The 27,590-nt window shown below is 31.1% G+C and overlaps 1 protein-coding gene across 2 annotated transcripts; it reads right to left on the reverse strand.

Annotated features, from left to right (window-relative positions):
• Positions 1–1,426: 1,426 nt before the first annotated feature.
• LOC127719771 (uncharacterized) lies at positions 1,427–27,057 on the reverse strand. 2 transcript variants are annotated; one of them, XM_052226035.1, is made up of 7 exons: positions 26,955–27,044; positions 25,079–25,220; positions 23,321–23,551; positions 10,256–10,363; positions 5,025–7,628; positions 2,789–2,874; positions 1,427–1,926 (listed from the first exon to the last, which is right to left on the reverse strand). In XM_052226035.1, exons 5-7 carry the CDS (start codon positions 6,375–6,377, stop codon positions 1,758–1,760), a joined length of 1,608 nt encoding a protein of 535 aa, XP_052081995.1. In that variant the 5' UTR covers positions 6,378–7,628; positions 10,256–10,363; positions 23,321–23,551; positions 25,079–25,220; positions 26,955–27,044; the 3' UTR covers positions 1,427–1,757. The 2 variants fall into 2 exon arrangements, with proteins under 2 accessions (XP_052081995.1, XP_052081994.1); XM_052226034.1 differs by lacking the exons at positions 1,427–1,926; positions 2,789–2,874 and having other exon boundaries at positions 26,955–27,057.
• Positions 27,058–27,590: the final 533 nt, after the last annotated feature.

The following is a 27,590-nucleotide window of genomic DNA, read 5'->3' on the forward strand; positions in this document are numbered from 1 at the left end:
TGTCTTTCTTAATCATACAGGATATTTCCAAAAAGCAGCTGCATACACATGCACCAGTAATAGCAAGCAGTGTAGACAATTACACATCTGTGTATGGTGATATAGCAATAGAAATATCACATACATCATAGGAAAATATAATATAGACAATAGAAATGCCAGTACACATGCATGTCAAAGAGACACACATGAAAATAGAATATAGACAATAGAAATGCCAGTACACATGTATGTCAAAGAGACACACATGAAAATAGAATATAGACAATAGAAATGATGTATGTCAAAGAGACACACATATGAAAATAGAATATAGACAATAGAAATGGGGTATGTCAAAGAGACAAACATATGAAAATATAATATAGACAACAGAAATGGGGTATGTCAAAGAGACACACATATGAAAATATAATAGACAATAGAAATGGGGTATGTCAAAGAGCCACACATATGAAAATATACTATAGACAATAGAAATGGAGTATGTCAAAGAGACAAATATATGAAAATATAATTTAGACAATAGAAATGGAGTATGTCAAAGAGACAAACATGAAAATAGAATATAGACAATAGAAAATGGGGTATGTCAAAGAGACTAACATATGAAAATAGAATACAGACAATACTATAAATGGTGTATGTTGAAGAGACAAACAACTGAAAATAGAATATAATAATAGAAATGTGGAACAATGTATGTCAAAGAGACAAAAATATGAAAATAGAAGAGACAACAACTTAATAAAAAAAAAAACTACTTTATATAAAAATTATGGAGCACTTATTGTTTTTTATTTGTTTGAGCTTTTGATTTCGCCATGTATTTTCTGTGGAGTTTGGTATTTTGGGTTTTTTACTTTTTAAAGCAACAACTCATCACAATGAAGTATTTACACTCAAAATGAGTTCTTGACAGAAAAAAAAGATAACAAATTAAAGAAAAACATATTAAAAAACATCAAAACGTTACCCTTAAAAACCTATCGCAAAAAAAATACATATATATATAAAACCATGTTTAGAATCTATTAGAAAATAAATCCATTTGAGCAATTAAAAACATATAAAAAATATATATTTAGGACCAAGATAAAATCATATGAAAACATATGTTTGGGCCAAACATATGAAAACATATGTTTAGGACAAACATATGAAAACATATGTTTAGGCCAGGTATGAAAACATATGAAAAACATATGTTTGTAAAAAACATATGAAAAACATATGTTTTTCATATGTTTACATGTATGAAAAACATATGTTTTTCATATGATTTTAAAAACATATGTTTTTCATATGTTCGAAAACATATGTTTTCATGTCGGGCCTAAACATATGTTTACATATGTTTTCAAACATATGAAAAACATATGTTAAACATATGAAAACATATGGTGCAATTTTTCCTATGTACGCATTTTTACCACAAAATGATTACCTATTAAAATGTGTTCAAACTTCCAATGGTTCGGAACACATTTTCCCTACGGCGTATTTAAAAATACTCATGCAACTAAATTTTCTACATACGATTAATCTATTTATTTGATATTTCAGGAACGTCCTTAGCAAATATGGACGGTAATAAATGAACAATTCACTCAACATGCGATTTATTGCATGGATGTTCCTTTACTCTGTCATTTTGCTTTAATGTATTGTACATGTACAATTCAATACGACAGAACACATACAAAAGCAGAAATATGTCATAATTTGCCGCTCGAGTTCTTAATCTGTGACTTTCGTTATTGGATTTCGATGTCAGCTATCTTTTTTTCTACTGAGTCTATTTCCAAATCAAGACTGTCTATGTCGCCTTTCAATTCGTTGTAATCCTCACGAAGTGTTCTTCGACGCTTCTTGAGCCGATCTTTTTTTCGTTTTAATTCTTTCAACAACCATTTTTCATCACCACTGTAACACAAATACACTATAAGTTAACATCATATTGCATGACAACTTACTGGAACAGAATAACCCAACAATAAAAAAAAAACATTTAAGGTGGTACCCAACACCTTGACTAATATCAATTTGGCTCGTTTAATTTTCATAAAATTTGGACAAAATGTTTACTTTGACCCTTTGACAAAAATATAAAAATTTCAAAAAATTTGAACCAACCACTTTATCAGAAAAATTTCATTGGTTATATAACAGTTCGACAAACAATAATTTTGATCATTGAGAAGCTTAATATTTCCTTAACAATACAACGTAATTAAAACGTTTAGCTGATTTTTACAGAGTTATCTCCCTGTAGTGTTAGGTACCACCTTAATACTTTGAACCGTAAACCAAATATAAGTTGTTCCTGCTATCAACATTAAATTCAACGAAATGACAGTATCAAATGCTATATTATAGGAAAAAACCTTAAGCGACATACCTTTTTTTCTGACGAATCTCGCATACATATTTTTGATAAAAGGGAGACTTTTTTTAACCACGTGTCATCGTCCTATTACAAATGCACCGTGTGATAACATTTTCAGTAAACATTATGTAAAAGTTAATTAAGTGATTGTGTACTTTCCTCTATTAAACATTTTCTTTTGAAGTAGTTATTATCATTAAATGTTTTACCAAAAGTTATCAACAAAAATGAAAGCTAAACAAAAGTGAAATAAAAAAAAAATCAACGTTTCATCGGAGTCATTTAGACATATATATAAACTTCATGCATTACACATGTTACATGTACGCCTTGTTATATTGTTTTCTTGTGATCTGAATTGCTCTTAACATGACATTTCAAACAAAATCGTATACATACACAAAAGTGTCGGTCTGGATTGATTTGGTATCAAATTCTTTTGATGTAGAGGAACCAACTGATTGCCTTTTCTCAGAAAGTTTCTTCTATCAAATGGAAATAATTCAATCAGTAGTAATAATTTAATAAAGATACAATAAATTCAGAATTATTGCGTGCATTTTTTTATTACAGCTGAATTCAAGATACAAATGGCAATTCCGGATATCCATGACATTTCGTATGCAATTAGAACTTGATAAACGCCATGTGAATATCATTTCTACCTCAAAGATACAATCAGTTAAAATGTGTTGAATACATCTATGATTTAATTGAGTTCACATAGGAATCGCCAGTGAAATGCTTTTTCATATTCAACTGTAACAGTTATTCCTGAAAAAAAAACACCCGTTCTAATCACTATGTTAAGCATAACTTGTTATTTTTATGAACATTTCCGTTTGATAATATGAAATTCAATGTTCAGTAGAAATTAGTGAGCTTAGAAATGTATAGACGGCAAAAGCGTCAAAAGAACCAAATAAGTGTAACGTCGGGACGTCGCAAGGCCGTAGATTTTCATTAAAAAGTTTTTAAAAAATTTTGTATAATTGCCAATGAGAAACCAAATGACGTAGAATTAATCAACTAAAGGTCATCGTACGGCTTTCATCTAGGAATGTATGTTTGTCGCGTATGTTTGTTGGATATATGGCTCAATCTTAAATGATTTGCACACCAAAACAAAGCCAATTCATGTGAAAAACATATTTCAGGTCGCTTTTAACGTTAATAGATCTATTTCAAAATTCGAAAGTAATTGTATCTCTGAAAATAAAAATCTTACATTTATAAATGTTGTTCGATACTTATATGAAATTTGACAAGCCTTAGTTTCAAACGCATACAAATTTCCCTACTTATATGAAATCCCGCACCATAACGCGTTCTTTGACTTCCTAGATGCAATTACAGGAAATTTTTCATTCAGATGATATGGTGAAATTTTTTAAATATAAATTCACAAATTCATCCGATTTTTCATAATTATTGAAACATCACAGAAATATTAACATTTGGAGTAACTATTGTATACGTTTTTTTGTATAGCTGACACGTTTTAATTTTTATAATTTGTGTTATGTACTTTCCTCCACAATGCTGATACGATTTCAATGTATATATTAGCTTAATATTATAAACTACATTAACAAAGAGTCTATCTATAACCTTTTTCACTATTGGAAAAAAGTTAAAGTAAACAATAATCGGTTTTGTGCTTTTCTGTTTAGGGACTATGCTGTTATGCTCTCCAACGTTTTATATTCCAGCTTTTCCAAACTTATGATCTCGAACCAACTTGTGCACACAAATATCGGATTTTGTTCGCTCTGTATGCAGCGGTTAGCAAATGTGTATATTTCCCTGCAAATTCCAGAGAAATATTTATTTTAAACTACTGGCAGTATCGGGTATACATAAATATGTGAACACTTTTCTAACGAACGATTAAATGAAATGTAATTAAGTCAGTCTTGTTTGTTGATCGTCAGACCATAGGTCATCTTCTTATTTAAAAGATCTATACTTTTCGTTACAACTGAAACGTCTTAGCAAATCTGTGAACAAAACCAAAATCAGTTAATGTTCATACATGTAAATGGTAATGATGATAAACTTTTGACTGTTGACAAAACGTCAACAATTGGAGCTTTTTAAGATAAAAATTAATTAAAAAAAATTATCTTTGAAAGGATATTTTTCACTGTTATTACATAATGTAGTTTTATTAATGTTCTCTTTTACCATCACAAAAAATGTCATTAATTTACAATTATGCAATCCACATTATATACAAATATTTTCTACCAATCGACTGTATTCCGATTTATGTACACAATGTATATTTATTTGTTTCTGATAATGAAGTTAAAGTTCTTTTTATATCGGATTATGTTACAGTATTTGTTTATGTGTTCTTATCAATGAGCGAAATAATATAAATCGACAAAAAAAAAAAAAAAAACCAATATACATGAACGGTACGTTTTTTTTAATATCAACTGAAATGTTTTTAAAAACATTATTTGATATTGATAAGGTGTCAGCTGATTTGATTTTCATCACAAATTTACTGGAAGAATTTCATTCAACTTTACTATGCTTGAAATATTTAGCGTATGCGCGTTTTGATCGTGTCATGTGCTTCGTACTGGATCAAAGTATTGAGTTGAAAATGGTATCTTAAACTTACCAAACAGCTATCAATATCTCCTATCACCTCGTCAAAAAGAGTACCAGTTTTAACCAATCTAAATCGATGTTGCATTGCCTTCGACAACTGCTTTGCAATACGTAAGTCTTCCTCATTTGGATACTGAATACAACACTCAGCGTAATGGACGATTGCCTTTAAATGAAAACGGGTTAGTCTTGTGTTATTGCTTTCATATTCCCGGTCGTACGCCTTTCTATAATGGTGTTTCGCTTTCCTAATGTTCTCCTCTGTTTCTGTTAGTTTAAACACTTTAGCAATCTTCAAATGGATTCCTGATAGGGCTTTCCACGATGTTAGGTCGTCAATGTTCTTTTCTAACTCATTTGCAATTGACAACGCTTTCATTAAGTTTTGATTTTGAAGAGCAATTCCATTGGCTGGTGTATTTTGCCTCTTCAAGTTCTCCCTTTTCATGGCCCCGTTGGTGTTAGGTAAATCCATTTTACATAAGCCTTTACCCTCTTCAATACTTTCATCTTTTGAAATGCCAGTCTCTTCGACGATTATTCTCTTCTTTGTACCGTCCTTCAAAGGTGTGCCCGGACATTCTACTTTAAATAGTTTTTCATAACATTCCATTTTGATCCTATCAATCATTACGGAATGAAAGAGACTTGAATCTCCAAAACGTTTTACAACCCCAAACTCAGTAAAACCTATGCCTTCTATATCAGAATCAAGGCCATCCAATATATCTATGGCTTCTTTAAGTAATGATGCTAAAAGATTGGGATCGGAAAAGGATCTCAACATATACAATACACCACTACGATGTGTAACTGGACTGAAAACAGGACAAAATGATCTGACGGTATCTTTTGTGGACGTAATTCCAGTGTTCCGCGTATGTAAAGTACTTAGATGTTGCTGTAATAACTGTGTAAGACAGTGTGCTAGCTGATGTTCCATTAAGCTTTCTGTAGTAACAGGAAAAAATGTGCTGGAAAGTCTATGACGTAGTTTTCCCGTTTCCGGTTTTGAGAAGCTGTCTTTGGAAATTTCCATCAGCCATTTGTTCTTACTAGAATTATAGAGAATCCTAATCATAAGTTCGACTAAAAATGTTTCTGTAATATATTCACTCTCCATGATCAAGTTTTTACTTCTTAGGGTGCTGACTTTCTCAGTCGTTAGTTGATTAGTTCGCAAATCGTTGGTACAAAGGTGGCCATACTTTCCAAAAAGATCAATGATCCTTGAGTTTCTATATTTGTTTTCGATGAATGCGTCAACGAATTCATGAGGGAGCTTTTTTCCCTTTTCAACCAGTATGCTGAAGATGATTTTACAGTGCTCTTGAAGTACCCCCGTTTCCATTGAGATAATCATTCATTGTGTTATAAGGATCTTCAGTCTTGATATCTGAGAACTGGTGATGCTGACCACTTAAGAATGTTTCATACATAGTATGTTTTGCCTTTTCGAGGTAAGTATTAGCGGACAATTCAGTATTTCCATACAATCTGTATGTGATTCCTACTGCACAATATATATAGCAAAGTTTTGCTTTCGTTTCATATAACAAAGACGGGAAATCACCTTCAAAATGTGATAAAAAGACCTCTGCATGTTCTAATAAAAGAACGTTTCTGTGAATAACTTCTAACAATCTTGCATCTAGATCTATAAAACACATGAAGAAATTCAGAAGTTTCTTTAGATGACAATTTCTTTCGGCACAGGTTTTTGATGCTTTCACTACCATGAAAGTAAATCCATGAGCAGTTATTACTCGCTGCTCATCGTTGCCCTTAATAACAACCAGAGAATATTTTTCTAAGGTTCGAAGGAAATTGTCTGTTATTATTGCCTTTTCATCTTTATTTAATGTTTTGGGCAAAAGAGATTTAAGAATGAGGAGAGGTATATTATCTGTGTTCAAATATGACATCAGGTGAAGAATCGTTTTTTCGTCCGCCGACATGTTCTTTTCCGCTTGTAAAATCAGCATGTTACAAGCCTTTTTGGATTCAGAATCGTCAATGTTGGTTTTGTTTTCAAGACTTTCAAGATAACTGTCTATGCTTATTCTCGTTGTGTCTATATACGTTTTGGCAAATGCAAGACCATCTGGCAAATAGCTCAATCTTTTTGCCAATTCTTTTGCTTTCTCATCTAACGAATCATCAACGTCTAAATATTTTACAGCCTCATTTTCTGTCATTCCATGAAGTTCAAGAACAATGTTGTCGAAGTCATTGGATATAGACTCACTCGTAGCTACAATAATGGATATGTTTTCATACTGATTCAGCTTCTCCAGGAACGTTTTTATTAAGATTTTCTGTGGGGATATAAAACCAAGCAGAATGAAAAGATGTTTTGTGTCCTTGTAATTATCGCTTTCCAATACCGCAACTGCGCGCAATAACATAATGTTAATCGTATCTTTTATCTGCAGTTCTGAGTTGATGTATTGTATCTTTAGGTAGTTCATTAAATGGGAAAGAGAATTATAGATATTTAACTCAGTATTACAATCTACCCTCCAAATTAATGAATTATTGTCCTTTTCCCTCATTTTGGAAAATTCGTGTGCATATCTAAATGCATGCCGCGACTTCCAAGTTCCAGGTAGACCTGTAAATTATAAAAAAAATATGTGTGGAAAGATCTGAAAATTAAACAATATTGTAAGTATGATTTTCCGCAACAGACCACATCTTTGCCTAAATGCCCAGGATTTTATTGATAAACAGCTGTGCCATGAGCGCATGATACGCCCATCGTCTTGTGTGTGAATTTTTATGCAATAAGCATAAATAGTTTCTCACATACGGCGTGACATGCGAAAACCCCCCTTTTTTTTTTTTACAAAAAACTCAATATCTCTAAAATTAAATTTTGAATCAAAACCAAAAAGTATACAGATCTTAAGATTAATATAACTAAGAAGTGTGTAAAATTTTAAGCAATAATCATAAATCGTTTTTGAGATACGGCGCGACATGTGAAAACCCCCCCTTAAAAAAAAAATCAATATCTCAAAAATAAAATTTTGAATCAAAACCAAAAAGTATACAGATCTTTAGATTAATATAACTAAGAAGTGTGTAAAATTTTAGGCAATAATCATAAATCGTTTTTGAGATACGGCGCGACATGTGAAAAACCCCTCCCCCTTTTTTTACAAAATACTCAATAACTCAAAAATAAAATTTTGAATCATCACCAAAAAGTATACAGATCTTAAGGTTAATATAACTAAGAAGTGTGTAAAGTTTTAAGCAATAATCATAAACTGTTTTTTGAGATACGGCGCGACATGTGAAAAACCCCTCCCCCTTTTTTAACAAAATACTCAATATCTCTAAAATAAAATTTGAATCATCACCAAAAAGTATACAGATCTTAAGATTAATATAACTAAGAAGTGTGTAAAGTTTTAAGCAATAATCATAAATTGTTTTTGAAATACGGCGCGACATGTGAAAAAAAACACACACCTGTTTTAGTTACTAAGTCCCGTAACTCAAAAAGTTTTAATCTTATTTTCACCAAAAAGTATACAGATCGTTTGACCATCATAAGAAACAACTATATTAAGTTTCATGAAATTTGAATAAGTTATTCTCAAGTTACGGTGCGACATGTTTACGCCGGACAGACAGACGGACAGACGGACAAACGGACGGACGCCAGACATTTGTATACCATAATACGTCCCGTCAAAAATTTGACGGGCGTATAAAAAAAAATATTTAGATTTCTGTAAACTTTGTTATTATTCTGAGATCTCCAAAAGTATGTATTTGATAAATAACATTTTTATCCTAATAAATTTGATAATTTTTAAATACAAATCTTATGATACTTCTGGTTATGCAATAACTAGTAGCAATTTTGTCGGCATTTGCACCTTTTGATTGATTCATTTGTAAATTTTCAGTTTATAAAATTGTCGTATTTTTACTCAATCTTTTTGAAACTCCTTCACGTAGTTATGTTATTAGACATATTTGTCTGTTATGTTTGTGTCGATATAATTTTGGTTGTCGCAAACACTAGAAAACGAATCTTCTTTCTTAAATAGTCTTTTGATATGTAAAATATCTGAAATTTCTGAACGTAAATGTGTGGTCTTGTTAAGTTTTTTTCCAGACATTGACATGGCGTATACAAAACGCTTAAGGCATTTCGGTTGCAGTCAACCCAGTCCCTATTCAGTCAGTTTAAGACTCCTCGTATTTTGCATTGGTTAATAAAAAACAGAAAAAATACCAAGGGACAATCGAATCAAAATTTCAATTCAAACAAATAACACCAAGGCCAAAAATAAAAATCGCCGAAAAGACAAACAACAGTAACACAACATTAGTATTTGCAAAAACCTTTCGGAATTTTGGGTCATGAATATTCTTCAATTTCGTACTTTATCTGGCCTTTTAACTGTTTTGATTTGCGCGTCACTGGTGAGTCTTTTGTAAAAGAAACGCGCGTCTGGCGTACATAATTGTTAGCCTGGTATATATATAATCGTGTTACTCAAGCAAAAATAGTCCGGTGATAAGTAACATCAACAATCTAAATAAGACTTAGTCTTTGGTTTTCTATGTTGTTTTGTGTACTGTTCTTTGTCTGTGTGTCTTTTTCTCTTTAAGCCATGGCGTTGTCAGTTTATTTTCGACTTATGAGTTTGAATGTGCCTTTGGTATCCTTCGCCATCTTTTGACATATATTAGATAACAGCGAGTGAGGTGTCTAGACTTTACTTAATTTACTAAGTACTTCAATAATCTGAAAAACTGAACATGAAAAAAATAATATTTAATTTCATTTTGGAACTGGTTCAAACATATACTGGATATTGAATCATATTTCGCAGCTAGCAGTTCGATTGGTCAAATAATCATTTTGAGATTGAATACACATATTCTATTCATGTTAGGTACTGAACAGAATGTCAGCTGAAAAGTGAAACAAGCGGTGTAAGGAAGAAGACCGATTTCGTTGAATAATTCGATCAGCACAAAACATCTTAAACAGGTGACACGAAGACTTATATCACTTTTTGTCATCAATGATATGAGAATAAAGGAAAATAAAAAATAAAACTAAAAAACCAGCATTTAATAAGTATTTGAAATAATTCACGGTTTCATCAGATGGTCGATTCCATTCTTGATAAATATGTAATTCCTGCTTGATAAGTTTCATTTCAGATATCAATTGAATTCCTCAAAATGCGTAAAGTTTGGATTACATACCTTTCAAAATAACTGCATTGTTTGTTTTCATATGTTGACATAATTGTCGGTATTCTGACGTTTCTGTATATTGTTCAATTACGTGCATTCCACGCAACCCATAGTAATCTGGAAATGAGCAGCTATAATTATTATTAAACAATTGATTTTATTAACACAAAATTTCACCATATTCTGTCAATACACGAAAGGAGGTGTGTAATTATTGCGTCCATGAACAAAACTTTTTAACAATAAATTTGGATATATTTTAGAGTTTGTGGGGGAATAGAGTCTTCAAAGTTGTAGAGTTGATTCTTTGATTTTATTCCAAAAAAGGCCATATGCATGTACCGACACCACGGAATATTACAAAACGAATGATTAAGTAACTATTCATTTGTCTTTTATATTAAAAGAATCAAAGTATCTGTGGTATCAAACGTGGTACTCAGTGTAGCTTAAAATTCAAAATACTGGTAGACGTTAACCAGCAAAATAGAAAATTACGTACACATGTAGTGCAGTACCCAGTGCATTCAATGGTGTACCTTTTATAAATTAAATTGAAAGTATCTTTGGATTGTTTCTAATTTAAAAATTGAAAACAACACTTTAAAAATTTCATCCGACCGAAGCGGTTTTCTAAACATGACACCACAAGAACAAATTGAGAAATTGAAGACTTGACAAGTCTGATAAATGAGGTAAAAGCTGATGTGAAGTATGAAACCTCACACAAAGAACCAAACACTCTTCAAAATGATTTTATATAACTCGAAAGAAGTGTTTAAGGTATGGATGCAAAGCCTCAATATATAGAGAAGGATAAATAAAAGAAAATAACAAATTAAAAAAAAGTTACTACAACAAATTGATGAAATCAAGGAGAATGCTAAATTACTTCGAAAACATTTTATGGAGTTTAACTTACTAGTAATTTGTTGTTGTAATCTAACATTCTTTTAGCTTACTATACGGTATGGGTTCACTGTTGAATACCTATAATTGCTTACATCTACGTTATTTGGTCTTCTGTAGATAGTTGTCTCATATTTTCATATTAATCCGATTAAGGGGCAATATTTAACAAACACTGTATGGAATTGCGTTCCATATGGCGATTAACAGACCAAACAGTCATCTTCTAAAAGTACAATTGACCGAATATAAACTGAACATTCAGACTTTGGGATATGACCGATCAGTGTATAAAAGACAATTATTTCCAACGCTCATGCAAAACTTTAATTCCTTGCTCGGCTTTGGATATACTTTTAATCATTTTTGGTTTATAAGTTTTCATTTTTCTTTAATAAGTTTTGGATTTTTTAACTATTTTGGCCTCGATCATCAATCCGCATCTGGTACAGTAAAATTGGTACCGTTGGTGTTGTTGTTACTACATGAAGTACATGTTTATGTTATACTATGATTAGAACTAAAGGTTGCACTTTGTAAATACAGCTGATTCACAAACCACGCCTCTTTTTGAGAGATATTTAATATTCACAGATATTTTGTTTTGTTTACCTTCTTGTTCCCAGATATGATCTCCATGTTTCATCTCATAGAGACACAACTTGAGAATTTTACCAGTATAAATACCGTTGGATAGCGGACAAATTGAATTCACAGGAAGTCTCAAATAGAAGGGAGTGGTAGGACAGAATTTTAGTATAAGTTAAAACTCTTAAAAGTTAAAGGCATAATATAAACGTTGAAAATATGCTGCGCAATCCTTTGTTTTGACCTTTGAAGTTTCCATTCAAGGATATTTTTTACGAAACTTCACAGTAAAATAGATACATTTCAAGCCGTAAAAGGAGTTCATATGGGAAATTGCATTGCATTGTCTATATTTACAGAAGTGCAACTTAAAGGATTTAACAGAACAGAAGGTCGACTTTGTAATATAATCACATTTGAAATAAAGTTTTTGCATTTCATTTAAACGACATAAATTTACTTTAACAAAAACTTAAATACCGGTAGATATTTAAAGCATAGATATATTTAATAGAACTAAACACTGACTTTCCATTACTTATATAACGATTAGACAGGATAATGTTCAATAGATAAATAAAAGCGACATAAGTAATGCATTCGTATAATGTTTCATAATTAATTAAATTGGTTTTATTTAAAAATAAAATTGAAAAAAATATCAGTTATCAAATTCCCCACTGTCATTGGAAGACAAAGAATCCGTTAATCAGATATTTTAATATGAGGACCTATTATCGTCAACCAGTATAATTACAATATATCTACCTTTAGCGCAAACGCAGTAATACACATAAACGGCTGTTCCGCGTTACGACCAACTTATTTATACTGCCAGATATTCTCAATTTTCGACATCAAAATCCCCAGTTTACGAAGGCCAAGCTTCAGATGAAATATATTTATCTCTATTCTACAGCAAAAAAAAACAAATCAGTCCATTTTAATTTATTTTTCGTGGTAAAATTTCATAAAACGAAAATTCCGCGAAATGATGTTATTGTCTTGACATGGCAACGAAACAAGGTGACGTCACAAATATGTTTCCGTAAACAAAAAATCAAATGTAAATACCAGACGTTTTAAAGCTTCTTGTACGCCTCAGAACGAATAAAATTACATTGGAAGAAAATATAAAAGTGAAAAATGCGATTAAAAAAAATAATCATTTAATTATATAATATTACTAATATTATCAAAATTGGGTAAAACGGAACAGCCAAAACAGTATCATATTTATAGGGCTTTCACGGTTAACAAAATTACCGAATTTGTCCAATTAGAATCGAAATAATTCATGGCAGCCGTAGATTTGTTTTCATTTAACCATGGGTTTGGCATTTGTATTCGTATTTTACCCCTCGCTAACGCTCAGGGTAAAATAATCGAATATAAATGCCCAACCCATGGTTAAATGAAAACAAATCTACGGCTGCCATGAATTATTTCTTAAACATACTCAGGTAACACAATCTTTTATCGAATAATCGTCAAATGTGCAACTAACATTATATGTATATTTGAGGTATACATTTCAACTTCCGTGATAATTTAGCTTAAAAAAAACTATAGGTAGGTGGTAATATAAGAAAGTTTTATCATATTTTGATGCTTTTTTGTGTCAAATTAACCATGCTGTCAATTTTGTAAATATGTGATTTTTCTCTGTTTTAAGAACAAAATGCATATTATTTCAACTTCTTTGTTATAAATGATTGAAAAAATACATATCTAAGAAATTGGAAAAGAAAAAAGTGATATGGGATGTACATGTTTCTGGTAAAATAATTTCTTGTACCCCTCACCCATTTTCTCAAAATGTTGGCTAAGAAGACTGACTTGATTGGTAATAAAATTTGAAAAATTGATTACTCAAAAACTACTCATTGTAAATACGCAATTTTTTCACAGAGTTAAGTTTGATTATAACGTTTTTTAAATTCATTGATATTTTCCACTTGTATCACATGTTTTGGAAATAATTCCAGAACAAGATTTCAACGGGACTGTAACGTCAGAAGAATACATACTTAAAGATTATAATATACAAAAAAAGTCTAAGCATGACTGAAGTAAAAGGGACTATCAAAACCTAATATGATGCTTGCTACAGAGATACAGGTGTACTAATGTAAACTTGAGTACGTCTTTATCAATATGCCTAAGTTTGGAAAATCACCAGTAATCCATCTAAATTAAGATTGGCAGCCTTGTGTACTGCCTGAGATACACATAAGTTTATAGAACAGTATAATGTATTCTTGTGGTCCAATCAAAATAAGTGAACTATGTACTGCTGATCTAAGAAAGATGGTGTAATGGTAAAATGTGGTATTGATTCTTTTTAATCATTCCCTACAGCTAGTAATTAATTACAAATGACCGCACCTTCAAATGTAAATAAAGAAAGCCATTACATGTTCAGATATCTTTATAAGATCTTATTAACACACTTTACTCAAAATTATATACAATTTAAAGTTTGAATATCCAGTTTCGAATCTCAAATCTATTGTGATTTGTTTTAATTGTTTAGTTATAGATGGATACTAGATTGCAGATAAAAATATAATATCAAATCAAATTAACAAAAAAAAAAAAAAAGACACGCAAGGACAGGACATATAATATAATATAATATAATATAATATATTACAACATTATAGTATTAATGTATGGCCATTTCCATATTGCCCCGAGGTAATAATAATGGCCAAGGATTGTTGTAATGGCTTGATGCACCGCCGAGGGCCATTGCAGCCTTCCGAGGCCATTATTAAAATACCAAAGGCATGTTACAGGGCCAATATAGAAAAGGCTATATATTGATACTTTTATTAATCAACTTCATTAAAAAAATATAGTTAGGACATGTACAATACAGAAACAAGCAGTTCATAACACTTTTATTAAATATTGAACTTACCGTTAAAAAATATCAGGATACTTAAAATTTTACTTGAGCTTATCCTTCCACGCTTCTTTGAATGTCAAAACTGACGAGATATTTTATTTTCAATCAAAGTACAACATAAATGCTATTTCTATTCAATGTATTTAGCAGAAATAGAGTACTTGGGGAGAATATATCAAACATTCTGACATTCTCATTTGTAACGTCTGCATTTGTCGACTTTGTTTTCATCATGCGTTTTTTTATGAAAGGAAATGACGTAGGGATGATCAACTGAAACAGAACTCGGAAAGGTTGTGGAATATTTCCGATTTATCATTTTTAAAAATCATAATGCATTTTAATACGATTGTTATTACACATATAGAATAAGTGCATATTGATTTTCAACTCTCAGAAACTTAATAAACGTATATCACTTATTTTAAGAAATATAGACCATTTTGATTGAATCCATAATAGCCCTGTATAAATGCCCCGTTTTTCATTAATAATACATGGCTAGGATTTCGTAATGCATGGCTGTGACTTCGTAATTACCAGCTGTAGCCTAGTCAATTTAGCTCTAAAATCGCTCAACCTGCAACTAATTGCAACACAAGGTTTTTTTAGTGCAAATTATAATATAGACTTGTACTAACAACATACTAAAACTATACATTGATATAATTTGCGGTAAAGGTTATTTTGGGGTGAAATATGTGGTTTTTAGAGAAAAAATGCTGAAAACTGGAAAAGAAGAAAACTTGTTATTTATGGTTACATTTTTAGACCTTGTAATTCTTGTGTAAAATGTGATTTGTAGAGAAAAATTGTTAAAAATTTAAATAAAAACTCGATTATTCATGGTTAAAACTTTTAACATAGGATCTTTATAGACAGACTATATTATCTTATGTTTATCCTATATGTATTCCTCTTGTTATCGATATCAATAATAATCAATTTGTTGTGTGAAATATTTTGTTTTACACACTAACTACAAAACAACAATATATTCATAGTACACGGATGCCCCACCCGCACTATCATTTTCTATGTTCAGTGAACTGTGAAATTTGGTCAAAACTCTAATTTGGCATTAAAATTCGAAAGATCTTATCATAGGAAACATTTGTACTAAGTTTCAATATGATTGGACTTCATCTTCATCAAAAAATACCTTGACCATAAACTTTAACAAAAAACTTTAATCTAAAGCAGGACAGACGGACGAACAAACAGATGCACAGACAGAAAAACACAATGCCCCTAAGTGAGGGGCATATAAAATGAAACTTTTAAAATCTTGGTTATTTCTAGTTCGATTTTTAAAAACGAAAAAATGGAGAATGGAAACAGGGAATGTGTCAAAGAGAAAACAAGGCCACTATATGGGTCTTTTACATCGCAAGTACATCCGGCACACGGAGGTGGGCTACAGCTGACCCCTTAATTATTTTGTACACTAGTTCAGCAAAATTGACACCACCCTAAACTCCAGTACATACAAATGAACCAAAATTATTACAAAAAAAAAAAACACACACAAGACAAACAAAGGCTAGAGGTTCCTGACTTGGGATAGGTGCAATAATATGGCAGGGGTAAAACATGTTTTGTGAGAACTCAACCGTCCCCTAGTTTCTCTAGACAATATAGAATAAACAAACACACAGTAAAACTCAGTTTGAAATATGTGCATTTTGTGGAAGTTTGAAATTTTATCTTATGTTTCGGTTATGTATTCATAGTAATTATACGTGTAGGTATAATAAACAAAAAATGATTGTGTTAAAAAATAACTGTAAATCAGTTTGGTTACTGACTTTGATTTTGTCATGTTAATTGCTGGAAAAGTAATTTTTCTAGTGTCCTTGCATCGTCATTGCCTTTAGTCCTTTTTGTGTATTTTTTTATTAGTTATAATATTTGAATTGCATAAAGTCACAGTTAAACACAGACGATGTGATTGCAGATTTCTCTTAATGTGTTTCTAATTTTATTTAGCAAGCTCTATCAATATCCACGTTTAATTTCAGATATATAAGCTTTTTAAATTTAGGAACAGATACTAGTTCACTGAATTAGCATTAAAAGAGGGGCAACAGATACCAGAGGGACAGTCAACCTCATAGATCGAAAATTAAATGTAGATCTGATATTGTTTAAGGCAATTTCGAGAGCAGCTTTGTCAATACGATTATATTTTTACCTCAAGAGCTTGAATCTAAATAGTAATTGTACTAAAGTGGTCCAATTTTGGATGTTGAAAATGAGATAAGCACTGTTGAATGAATTATTGGGATCACTTCCTGGAGGAAGTGTTAATAGCAACAGCGCCTTATGTGTGTACCCTATAAACCTGCATGTATGTGGTGGTCTGAAACATCAACCAAATGGTAATGACAAAGAACTAACATGGGTTGTCTGCTACATGAAAATATTATGGTCAATGATATATATATATATATATACTTTATAGTATATAAAGAAAAGCATTATCAAGTTCTTTATTTAATATATCTCATTGAATAAATTTAATAAAGAGTAATCAGCTTTAGCCTAAGAACTGTAAAAAAATGATCATGCATCATCTGTGTATGAATTAAAATTCGTAGCGTCTGTGAGCGACTTTGATGGCCAGAGATAGCGTTTAGATAGTCATGTCTAATCTGAATGTATGTCTGTTGGTTTTTGTGAGTCGTTTGGGTTTCTTTCTCGTTGACTTTAAAACCCTCAAATCTCTCTTTATTCATAAATATACTCTATTACAGATATATCAATGTTAAAGACGCCGTTTTCTGTTTCCGGAATGCTGACCTCTATTCAACTCATTTGAACGAAACTATAAACATATTTTTAAAAATACACCTCATGCCAAAAGAATATAAATGTTTAGCTTTTAAGGTCCACTAAACTCTATCAGTGATCTCTTGATAGTAAGTTTGATCGCTTGCCAATGAAACCATCACTTATTATAAAATCTCCCCACTTTAAAAACATAAGAAGATGTTGTATGATTGCCAATAAGTAAACTTTCCACAAGAGATATCAATGATGTGGGTGTGGATGTGAACAACTATAGTTCATCGTCAAAATATAAAACAAGTCAAACGAGAAAATCAAAGTCCTGATTAATGTTTAAACAATAAACAGAAAAACAAATATGACAAACAGCAAACAATAACAACCAAGTAATAAAGGTCCACTGACTTGTGATAATCCTATTCATAGTGTACAGGATTAACCCTGTTTGCGAGCACTCAACCCTCCAATAATCAGGAACAGTTTTTATTTAGGGGCCGGCTGATGACCACCTCCTAGTGCGGGATTTTCTCGTTGCGTTGAAGACCCGTTGGTGGCCTTCGGCTGTTATCTGCTCTTGATCTTGATCTGGTCGGATTGTTGTCTCTTTGACATATTCCCCATTTCCATTCTCAGCACGGAGTAAACAACCAATTAACAAAAAGACACTGAGTTCTCACAGCTAGTTCAAAGCTTAGTAATTACAGTTATTGAATAAATACTGTTGGCACCGACTAAAATATAAATAAGTACACATCCGATTAGTAACCAAAGTGAAAAGTGGATTCAGTGTTACAGTCAAAAGCTTTATTTATATGGTGTGTGAGTACTGAGATCGTCGCAAATTACACGAGTAGCTATTTGCTTCGAGGAGCCTGAAATTTTCATTTGTGAAAAAATATTTAACATAAAATCATTTTACTCATCATTCTTATTTTTTTATGAAACATTGTTGGATTCTAAATCTTAACATGTTTGTTCCAGAAGGTAAATGAAAAAAAATATATTGTTTTCTTTATAAAGTTGTGGAGAAAAAATACATTAAAGACTTTGAATCTTGCAATAACATTTTTTTTATAAAGAACAAAACATGTGTTTCTGGAACCCCTCCCCCAACAAAAAATCAACTGTCTGTGCCTTTAACACATGGGCAGAATTCTTTCAAATACCAAGTAAGAATGTGACTTAGTTGGTTTTTCTAATTCAGTACAGTATTCCATTTATAGGCTACTTACCAACATTCATGAATTGTAAAATAGCAGAACACAATCTCGGTCTATATCTTTATTCAAATATACAAATTTTGAGACAGGAAAGTGATTCATTTGTAATATTATTCTTTTAAATTGAAATAATTATGTATTGTATTGTATTATTTCAACTGTTTAAAAAATACAGAACATTTTTTGTATAATTTTATTCTTTTCAACTTTGGCAAATAAGGGGAAGCAACTCATATAACCTTACTATAATAACAAAACATTTTTATGAATTACACCACTTTCCGCAAAATATATTTTTGTATAGTTTTAGTATGTTGTTCATAGATAGTAACAGACTTGTTTTTCAGAGAAAAACTTTGTGTTGCAATTAGTTGCAGGTTGTTTACTAAATTGGCTAGACTACTGTAGGAATGTCCCGGATTATAATGAACAGGTGTGGAAATTTTCTGTTCATAAAGCATGGGATTTCTATACATATTATAGTAAGTTGGTTAATAAAAAATAATATAATATAATATAATATAATATAATATAATATAATATAATATAATATAATATAATATAATAATAATATAATATTAATATAATATAATACTTTATAAAATGATTTCATATGATATTAATGTATATATATATTCAGGTTACGAATGTTATGGGTACATGTAAAAAAAAATCAATTATTAAGGTAGCACTACAGCCTTGTAATTATTTTTTAGTAAAATTTGTTCTATCACATTTTTTCTAAGTATTTATTCATCTGAACATTTTTTCTAAGTATTTATTCATCTGAACATTTTGTAAACATCCAAGTCATTATCATGTCACAACAAGGAGTAAATTAATAATTAAATTATGTAAATAAAAGCACATGGTAAAAACTATATATAAGAGCATATAGGAGGAGCTAATCATTCATTCATCTGTTGATACCAAGTGTCCAGCTGTTAATCTCTAACCACAAGATAAATAATGTTGTCTTAATTTAACTATGGTAAGCAAAGAAACTATGAAAGACAAATTTATGAAATGTGTATGAGTAGCTTTGAAAGCCTCTGACAAATATTCCTTCAGAGACAAGAATAAGTTGTACCAGCAACAGTGACATTCATAACAATCCTTATTTTAGACAAATCACCTGGATAATAGTGATTTTGTTTATGAACTAGTACTTTTATTATTTACTATTATTTATTGTTTTCGTGTGTTATGGTAAAAATAATTAATCACCCAGCTCATTAATTAGATTTTAGCTGGGTCAACTTAATTTATACGATATATTTGGTTTACTGTTTGATTTAGAAGAAACACCGACATAGCTAGATAATACTATTAATTGTCTAATTACTACCACATTTTATATTAATTAGTATTGTAATTTTCATTGTTATTAATAATTGTTATATGAGTATTTTAAACCAAATCTTGAATTCTATCCTAATTCTATCCTATTTTGGAGAAATTTCAGAAATTCAAATGTGACGTCACTTTTTTTGTGCGTTGATCTCTTTGGCTAACTCGGCTGTGAATTTTTATGTGCTGGTTTATGTTGTTTTATGTTTCCGTTTTTATTCTGTAGTTAGTCACCACTTCGGTGTTATCTATTATATAGTCATTTGTATAAATCTACTGTTTGCAAAAGTATGAATTATTCTAAATACTAAGGATTTTCTTATCCTAGACATATAACCTAAGCCGTATTTGGCACAACTTTTTGGAACTTTTGGTCCTCAATGCTCTTCAGCTTTGTACTTGTTTTGGCTTTTGAACTTTTTTTATCTGAGCGTCACTGGTTAGTCTTGTGTGGACGAAACGCGCGTCTTAAATTTTAAACCTGGTACCTTTTGTTAGGTATTATTCGTATGTTTTTCTGTCCTATATGTTCTCCAATTTATTTGTATTGTAGTCCTGTCATGTAATGTTGTCATTTTAATGTTATATTTAACATTGCCATAAAAGCGGGAGGTTTGGCTAGCCACAAAACCAGGTTCAACCCACCATTTTTTTCTTAAAATGTCCTGTACCAAGTCAGGAAAATGGCCATTGTTATATTATAGTTCGTTTCTGTGTTTGTTACATTTTAATGTTGTGTTTCTGTTGTGTTGTAGTCCTCCTCTTATATTTGATGTGTTCCCCTCAGTTTTAGTTTGTAACCCGGATTTGTTTTTTTTTTTCAATAGATTTATGAATTTCGAACAGCGGTATACTACTGTTATTTATCTATTTTATAGAGGACAGATCTACATGTAGTATGAAACTAATTTTTGTTGTACCTTTTTCAGTTTCAGTGTCTTAGTTAATTTCACAATACTATATATTTCTTTTTAAACATGAATGATAATTGTTATTTCATAGTGAGAATGATGTTAAGTATTGATTATATGCAGCTGGTTACTATCAATATTCTTTTATCTGATACTGTCTTGACAGGGGAGGAGCTTTGGCCATATTTAATTACTACATTACAGATATTTGTCAAATCTGTGACGTCAAACTCCCGCCATATGCTAAATTAGTGTTGTTGAGGTATGGACAGTGCACAAATTATGCAAATTTACAGTTTAAGTGTATAACAGACACAAACTGTGTGGTTCTAATAATAAAATAATGGTACCAGAACACTCCTGGGGTGTTCCCAGAGGAATTTTTATATTTATGTTGCATTTATAGGGGTAAAAAGGGGAATTCAGTTTTTAGGTGATTTTTCAAAACAATTTATCATAGGAATTGTTATCAAAGAATGAAAACAGAAAATTTATGGGTACCCCTTTTGGTTTGGCTTTGATATATGTGATTAAAGGGAATATTTTCTACAAAACTGTGTCCCAAGTTTTGTATAATTTGTTTCTGAATGAATTTATAGCTGCCCAAAGATGAAAGGTGAAATGAGGTTTGGTACCCAGCAGTTAAATCAATATACCTTCTAGTTAGAGGCATATATCAAAATTCTGGGACACAGTTTTGTAGCTCGTGTATGGTCAATTGAAGGGATGCATCATATTTTACTATCATTTGACCTGAAAGTGCTATTTTTATTCAAGTTGGGAGAGCACTTTTTATGCAGTTAATGAGCTATATATTTTAATTGATCATACCAAAAAACTAAATTACTCTTAGATTAAGAACGAGTACTATTTCAGCTTTAAAATGGGTTAATGATTATAAAAATCCTTTGAGTAGTTAAGAAGAAATTAATCTTTAAACACTGTTGGTTGGAGTCAGAAAGGTCTGACTGTATTGCTACCTTAAGGTTGCAATTCTGTAAATATAGACAATGCAATTTATTGAGATCTTTTTGTAATTCTAGCTTGTACTTTTTAATGCCGCGGTCACAAAAAAAAAAACACATTTAGGTGTTACGGCTTACTTTTGGGTTATCGACAGGACAAAAATAACCCAACAAAATTATTTAGGAAGGATCAATGAGTTGCAATGACTGCGAAGAGTAAATATAAGCACTTCTAAACAATTTAAATCACAAATAGGCATATATTATGAATTTATTTTAAATTCAGGGCCTCAAGTAAACCATGCATACTGTAAACTGTGAATTTATGCTGAGTCATCATAGCTAAGGCTCGGGATTTTCTCAATCTTCATGAAAAATTTATAAAACTTCATATTTGAGTTAAATTCTTTAAAATCTCTGCGATAAACCAGATTTTGTGAAATTCTGTATGTTCTATTTTTTAACCTTATATAGGTTGCAATTCTGCAAATATAGACAATGCAATTTCCCATAGGAACTCCCCTTGCGGCTAAAACTGCGACACTTTTACTATGAAGTTTCGTGAAAAATAATATCGCAGAGCGGAAAGTTTATTTGCACTACTATTTTATTCAAAGGTCAAAATATAGGGCTGTGCGGCATATTTTCAACATTAATATGCCCTGAACTTCTATATGTTTAAACTTACACTAAAATGCTATACAACCCTTACCATCATATTTGGACCTCCTAAGAATTAAAATTTAGGCGCTACCATGTTTTTCTGTACTGGTTACATTCCCAAGTGATGTCTCTATGAGATGAAACACAGAGATCATAAATGGGAACCAGTACCTTATCAAATTAACATATCTATGAATATTATATATCTCCCCAAAAGAGGCGTGGTTTGAGAAACAACTGTATTTACGAAGTGCAACCTTAAACAATGAAACTATTATAATATGTATACATATTCAGGTTACGCATGTTATGGGAACATGTAAAAAAATAAAGAACAATGATTGAGCAATGATTAAGCAATGCAACTATGTATAGTACCTCTTATTTGACGTTAACCAGGTTATGCAAAAGCAGTCGTTTTACGATTTTGGTCTGAAGAAATACAGCAAATACATCGTAAAGAATCTAATCACTATTCAAATGCCTTAAAGGTTCGAAGAAGATTTCTGTAAACGCATTACTGATGTGCATGACGACCAATTATAATGATGTTCATCATGTTTGTGCAGTGACGTGTTGATTTGTTTTTTAAATCAAAATTATTAAATTAAAAATAAAAAATAACATGAACCGTTTAAATGTCAAGATTCTGTATGTTCAATTTATTTTTGTTTTTAGAACTTTATTTTGTTTTTCCATGACTAACACAAATGAAAGTATTAATACTCGAACATACAAACAATCCTATAATATATTTAACTCACCATGGTTTGACAAATTCCTGGAAATGGCTGTCTCGACATATTGCTGAACCTTTTTACCGAGATCGTTACGTCCTGCAGTTTTCAAATAGTTTGCCAGTTTTTCAACGTTTTCGGCTGAAAGCATACATCTTTCTTCTAATAGTTGTACAAGATCTGTTCCTGTATTAATTTTTCCCAGAACACCTTTTCCAATACGATCTCTTATTAGAAATTTAATGGTCTTGATATTATCTATCAATATAAGTTCAATTAGTTAGACGGTTAATTTGTAACGGAAGGGATGTTGCAATAATGTCTTAATTGATCTTTTTATGATATTCCAGTAATGTAGAAAATCATGTTTTTGTGAAAAACTACCTTTATATTCGAAATGACAATCTATAAGACACCAGTAGCAAGATTTGCTTATCCTTCCGGAGGACCTGAAATCCCCTCGGTTTTTGGTGGTGCTCGTGTTGCTCAGATTTTTTAGTTTTCTATGTTGTGTTTTGTATACTGTTGTTTTGTCTTTTCGTCGTTTTTCGATTTTTGCCATGAACTTGTCAGTTTGTTTTCGCTTTATGAGTTTGAATGTTCGTTTGGTATCTTTCGCCTCTCTTTTTAAGTAATCTTACTATTAACAAAAATCTTTAATCTTAAATCCGGCCCAAGAATCAAATAATACAAATATCCTAATTGGTCTACCAGGCCTTTTCTGCTAATTCTTTTCTTATATCAAATGTTGTACGCAATTCTGAATACGTTTAATGTGCTATACCAATTACGAACATCATGCAGTAGACTTTCCTCCTGAGTTTTGTGAATGTTCAAAAAAAGAAGTTTCCAAGAATGACCGGAACTTTTTGAAATGATCCTCTGACGTTGTTTCTCCTAAATTCGATTTCCGTGTGTTGCAAGTTAGTATCTGGCCTTATTTTTGGGCCTCAACTTTGAACTAACGAACTTTTTCGGTGGCAGACTATGCAGAAAAGTATAGTAATAGCATATATTTTTTCAGTTTATGTTTCCACCAAATACATCATCCACCCTTTCCACCCCATCCTCCAAAATAAAACCCCCCAAAAAACAATTACAACAACATCAAAACAAAGCAAAACAAAACATCAACAGAAAATAATGAATTTAGATAATCTAAAAACTCATTGACGAACAATATGTAAATAAATGTCGGGAAAAAATGAATGCATTGACTAAATATGCATTATATAATAGAAATACCTGTACAAAACAATTTGAGAATAAACTGAAAATTTTATATATCTTGTCTAGAAACATTTAGGTAAGCCCGTTCAATCCAAATAATTTCCATTAATGTCCATTCACTTGGAAGTGCAGTGGCCGATTTATGAGTGCAAGAAGTCATTATTTTTAAAATCAACGGTATTCAAATATCGATAAGATTGTACTTTTTCTGATTTGAATTTAATTATGATGAGTTGTTGCACTTTCAAGGATCGATATGAAAAGGGGTGGTAGGGTGGGATCCTCTATGAGGTGAGATGAAATGCGAGGCCAATCATAGTCTTTTCCTGTACCCAGACTTCATGAAATTGGGTAAGATTTCTTTATAATAGTAAACATTTTTCTTTTAACACTTTTTTTTCAAAATATAGTAAAGCCATAAGTCGACCGTTACAAATTTTGAATAAGTATGTTTTAAATCTCGAAATTTCGGAATAAGCAGTAGAACAACTCATTGATGGAAAGGAGTAAAGCCAATACAATTATTACATACGTGTTCTGATGCAATGTATATACCTGGAGATAATCCTAGTGCTACTTCCGTTGTCAAAATCCGGTAACTGTCAAATACAATTGATTCCATGACGTATATAATCCGGAGATGATGTTTACATGTGAAGGCATTGGTCGATTAGATCTACTCGAGATGCAGATGAACCTGTGATGTAAAATCCGGGTTTATCTTTCGAAAAAATTGTTGTTCCTTTTTTAATATTTTCATGAGAATACTAGTCGTATAATTGGTTTTATAACATTTGTTGTATTTTGTATGTAATAACAACTATTCTATATTGGTATAATTTAAGTAGGTTTTCAATTAATTATAGATTATTAAATGGCATTTCCATATCGGACCTAGTATCAGCCCGAGACTCCCATATCGGACCGAGGGCCCGATATGGGTCGAGTGATGATACTAGTGCCCATATGGAAAATACCATGTAATGATCTATGTATCACTTATTTTATAGCTAATGAAATTTAAACGAGAACATAGAATAAACAATTGGAAAAAAAACTATGCATTTATTTCATTTGATTGCTTTTAATTTGTGTTTGTTTGTTCTTTTTGATTGTTTTTTTCTTTTCTTTTTATTCCTTTTTTTTTTTGCATTTTATAACATTTCGATAACTCCTCAATAATTCCCGTAACCACAACTGGTATTCTCCGACAATCAACAAAGATGTATTGTTTCTAGCAACGACGTCATGATTTGGGATGTCATTTCAATAATAAAGATGAGTTTATTTATTTGAACGATGCGCTGTTCAACATTTTTATAAACGTCAAGGTTACTTTTAAGCAAGTAAGTCTCAAATATTGTACATGACTTTTCAAACTGGAAGAGGTCCAATATGGATTTTGCACGCAAGGGCCAATATGACTCTCCCTTTGAGATTGCATGGGAATCCCATATTGGCCGCGGTTATTTACCCCGGGCAGCAATATGACTTGTGAAAATCAGCTTTTATCAGATATGCAAAACACAATGTATTTGAAACAGATATGTGATTAAACAGCATATTCACCTGGAGAAAAGTGATATTCACCGCGCTAAACGTCACGCACTTTTACATGTAATGTTATGGTAAAATGATTGATGAACAATTTGTTTTGGTTATTATTTGTCATTAAATACATTGCTTTCTCTCGGAATATTGAATAAAATAATTACTGTCTTTTGTTTCGGTAAATATGTGGTTTAATTGACTTTTGAAAAACTGATATTCACTTCAGCCGTCGGTCTGGATATTCTAATGTCATTACAATGAAGCATTCATGCAGTTGCAGTAAACATCACACATCTCATTTAATATGTTTGTTCATTTCTTTGTACATCGTTATCTATACCGCAAGCTAAGACAATATGTGATTTTATACAGCCACAAGCCAATCACTTTACCAATTAATTATTCACTGACTTTCATAGTTTTTAGAATGTCGATTTGAGGGTATGGTTAATCATGTGGTTAGTCAGATTTTTTTTAAATTAACGTCCAAGTGCTAAAATAAGAGAAAAGGACCGAATGTGAAAGTAAACTCTGCTAGGAGCACATAGCTACCTATATAAAAGAGGGACGAAAGGGACATTCAAACTCATAGATCGAAAACAAACTGACAACACCATGGCCAAAATAAAAAGACAAACATACAAATAATAGTACAGATGACACAACATAGAAAACTAAAGTCTAAGCAACACGAACCCCACCAAAAACTGGGGGTGATCTCAGGTGCTCCGATAAGATACATGAACGAATTCAAATAGAAAACGGGAGTTATATAACAAATTTGATATCATTATTCTCGTGACAATAATTTTCAATTATACAATTTAAAGAAAGTTTTTCATAAAATAATATTTTCATATAAAACGCAGTACATACCTACCTTTTATAATAAACACTCCGTAGGATGAGGCATTTTGCGTGAAGAACCCTTTCAAATGATTGCATTAATCCAACAGAAAATGCTTATAAACGATACTTACTTATTTCGTTTTTTACAGGAAGAAGGACATATTTAAAATTTTTAATGTACACTGAAATAAATCAAACAATGCTTACTTACCTCTATAAGTGTCATTGAAATCACTCTTTTGAAATACTATTTTTTATTTCGTCAATTGAATTGTATGTTGATAAGGAAGTTGACAAAGGTGTATTCATTATTATATTTAAAGGTTTGTACATATCGTTAAATGAACTTAAAACATATGTAAATGATGTATACTTGTATATAAAATCTTAGTAACAAAAGATATTGCAAATCAATACTAAAATGTCGGGGAAGATGCTTGTTGGGTTTCCATTCGTTGTATTGGTTGATATAGTCTAACTTTTGATTTTGTCAAGTTTCATGGACTTTCTCCTTTTTGAATTTACCTTGGAGTTCGGTATTTTTGTTAATACTTTTATACATATACGTTTGTAAAGAGTTGTAACGCAAGACTATTTTCGCGTCATATTCCAAAATGCTTTCTAAATCTTATTGGTACCATTGTTTTCCTGAACTTCAGGATTTAAA

Source organism: Mytilus californianus, unplaced genomic scaffold, assembly GCF_021869535.1.
Source record: "Mytilus californianus isolate M0D057914Y unplaced genomic scaffold, xbMytCali1.0.p SCAF_11, whole genome shotgun sequence".
NCBI lineage: Eukaryota > Metazoa > Mollusca > Bivalvia > Mytilida > Mytilidae > Mytilus > Mytilus californianus.

Coding starts and splice junctions, on each gene's coding strand:
- LOC127719771 (XM_052226034.1), bottom strand. CDS start 25,145: ATGGAATCAATTGTATTTGACAGTTACCGGATTTTGACAACGGAAGTA. Junction 23,552..25,078: donor AGCACTAGGATTATCTCCAG/GTATATACATTG, acceptor TTATATTGATAG/ATAATATCAAGACCATTAAA. Junction 10,364..23,320: donor CAGGAATTTGTCAAACCATG/GTGAGTTAAATA, acceptor GCTCATTTCCAG/ATTACTATGGGTTGCGTGGA.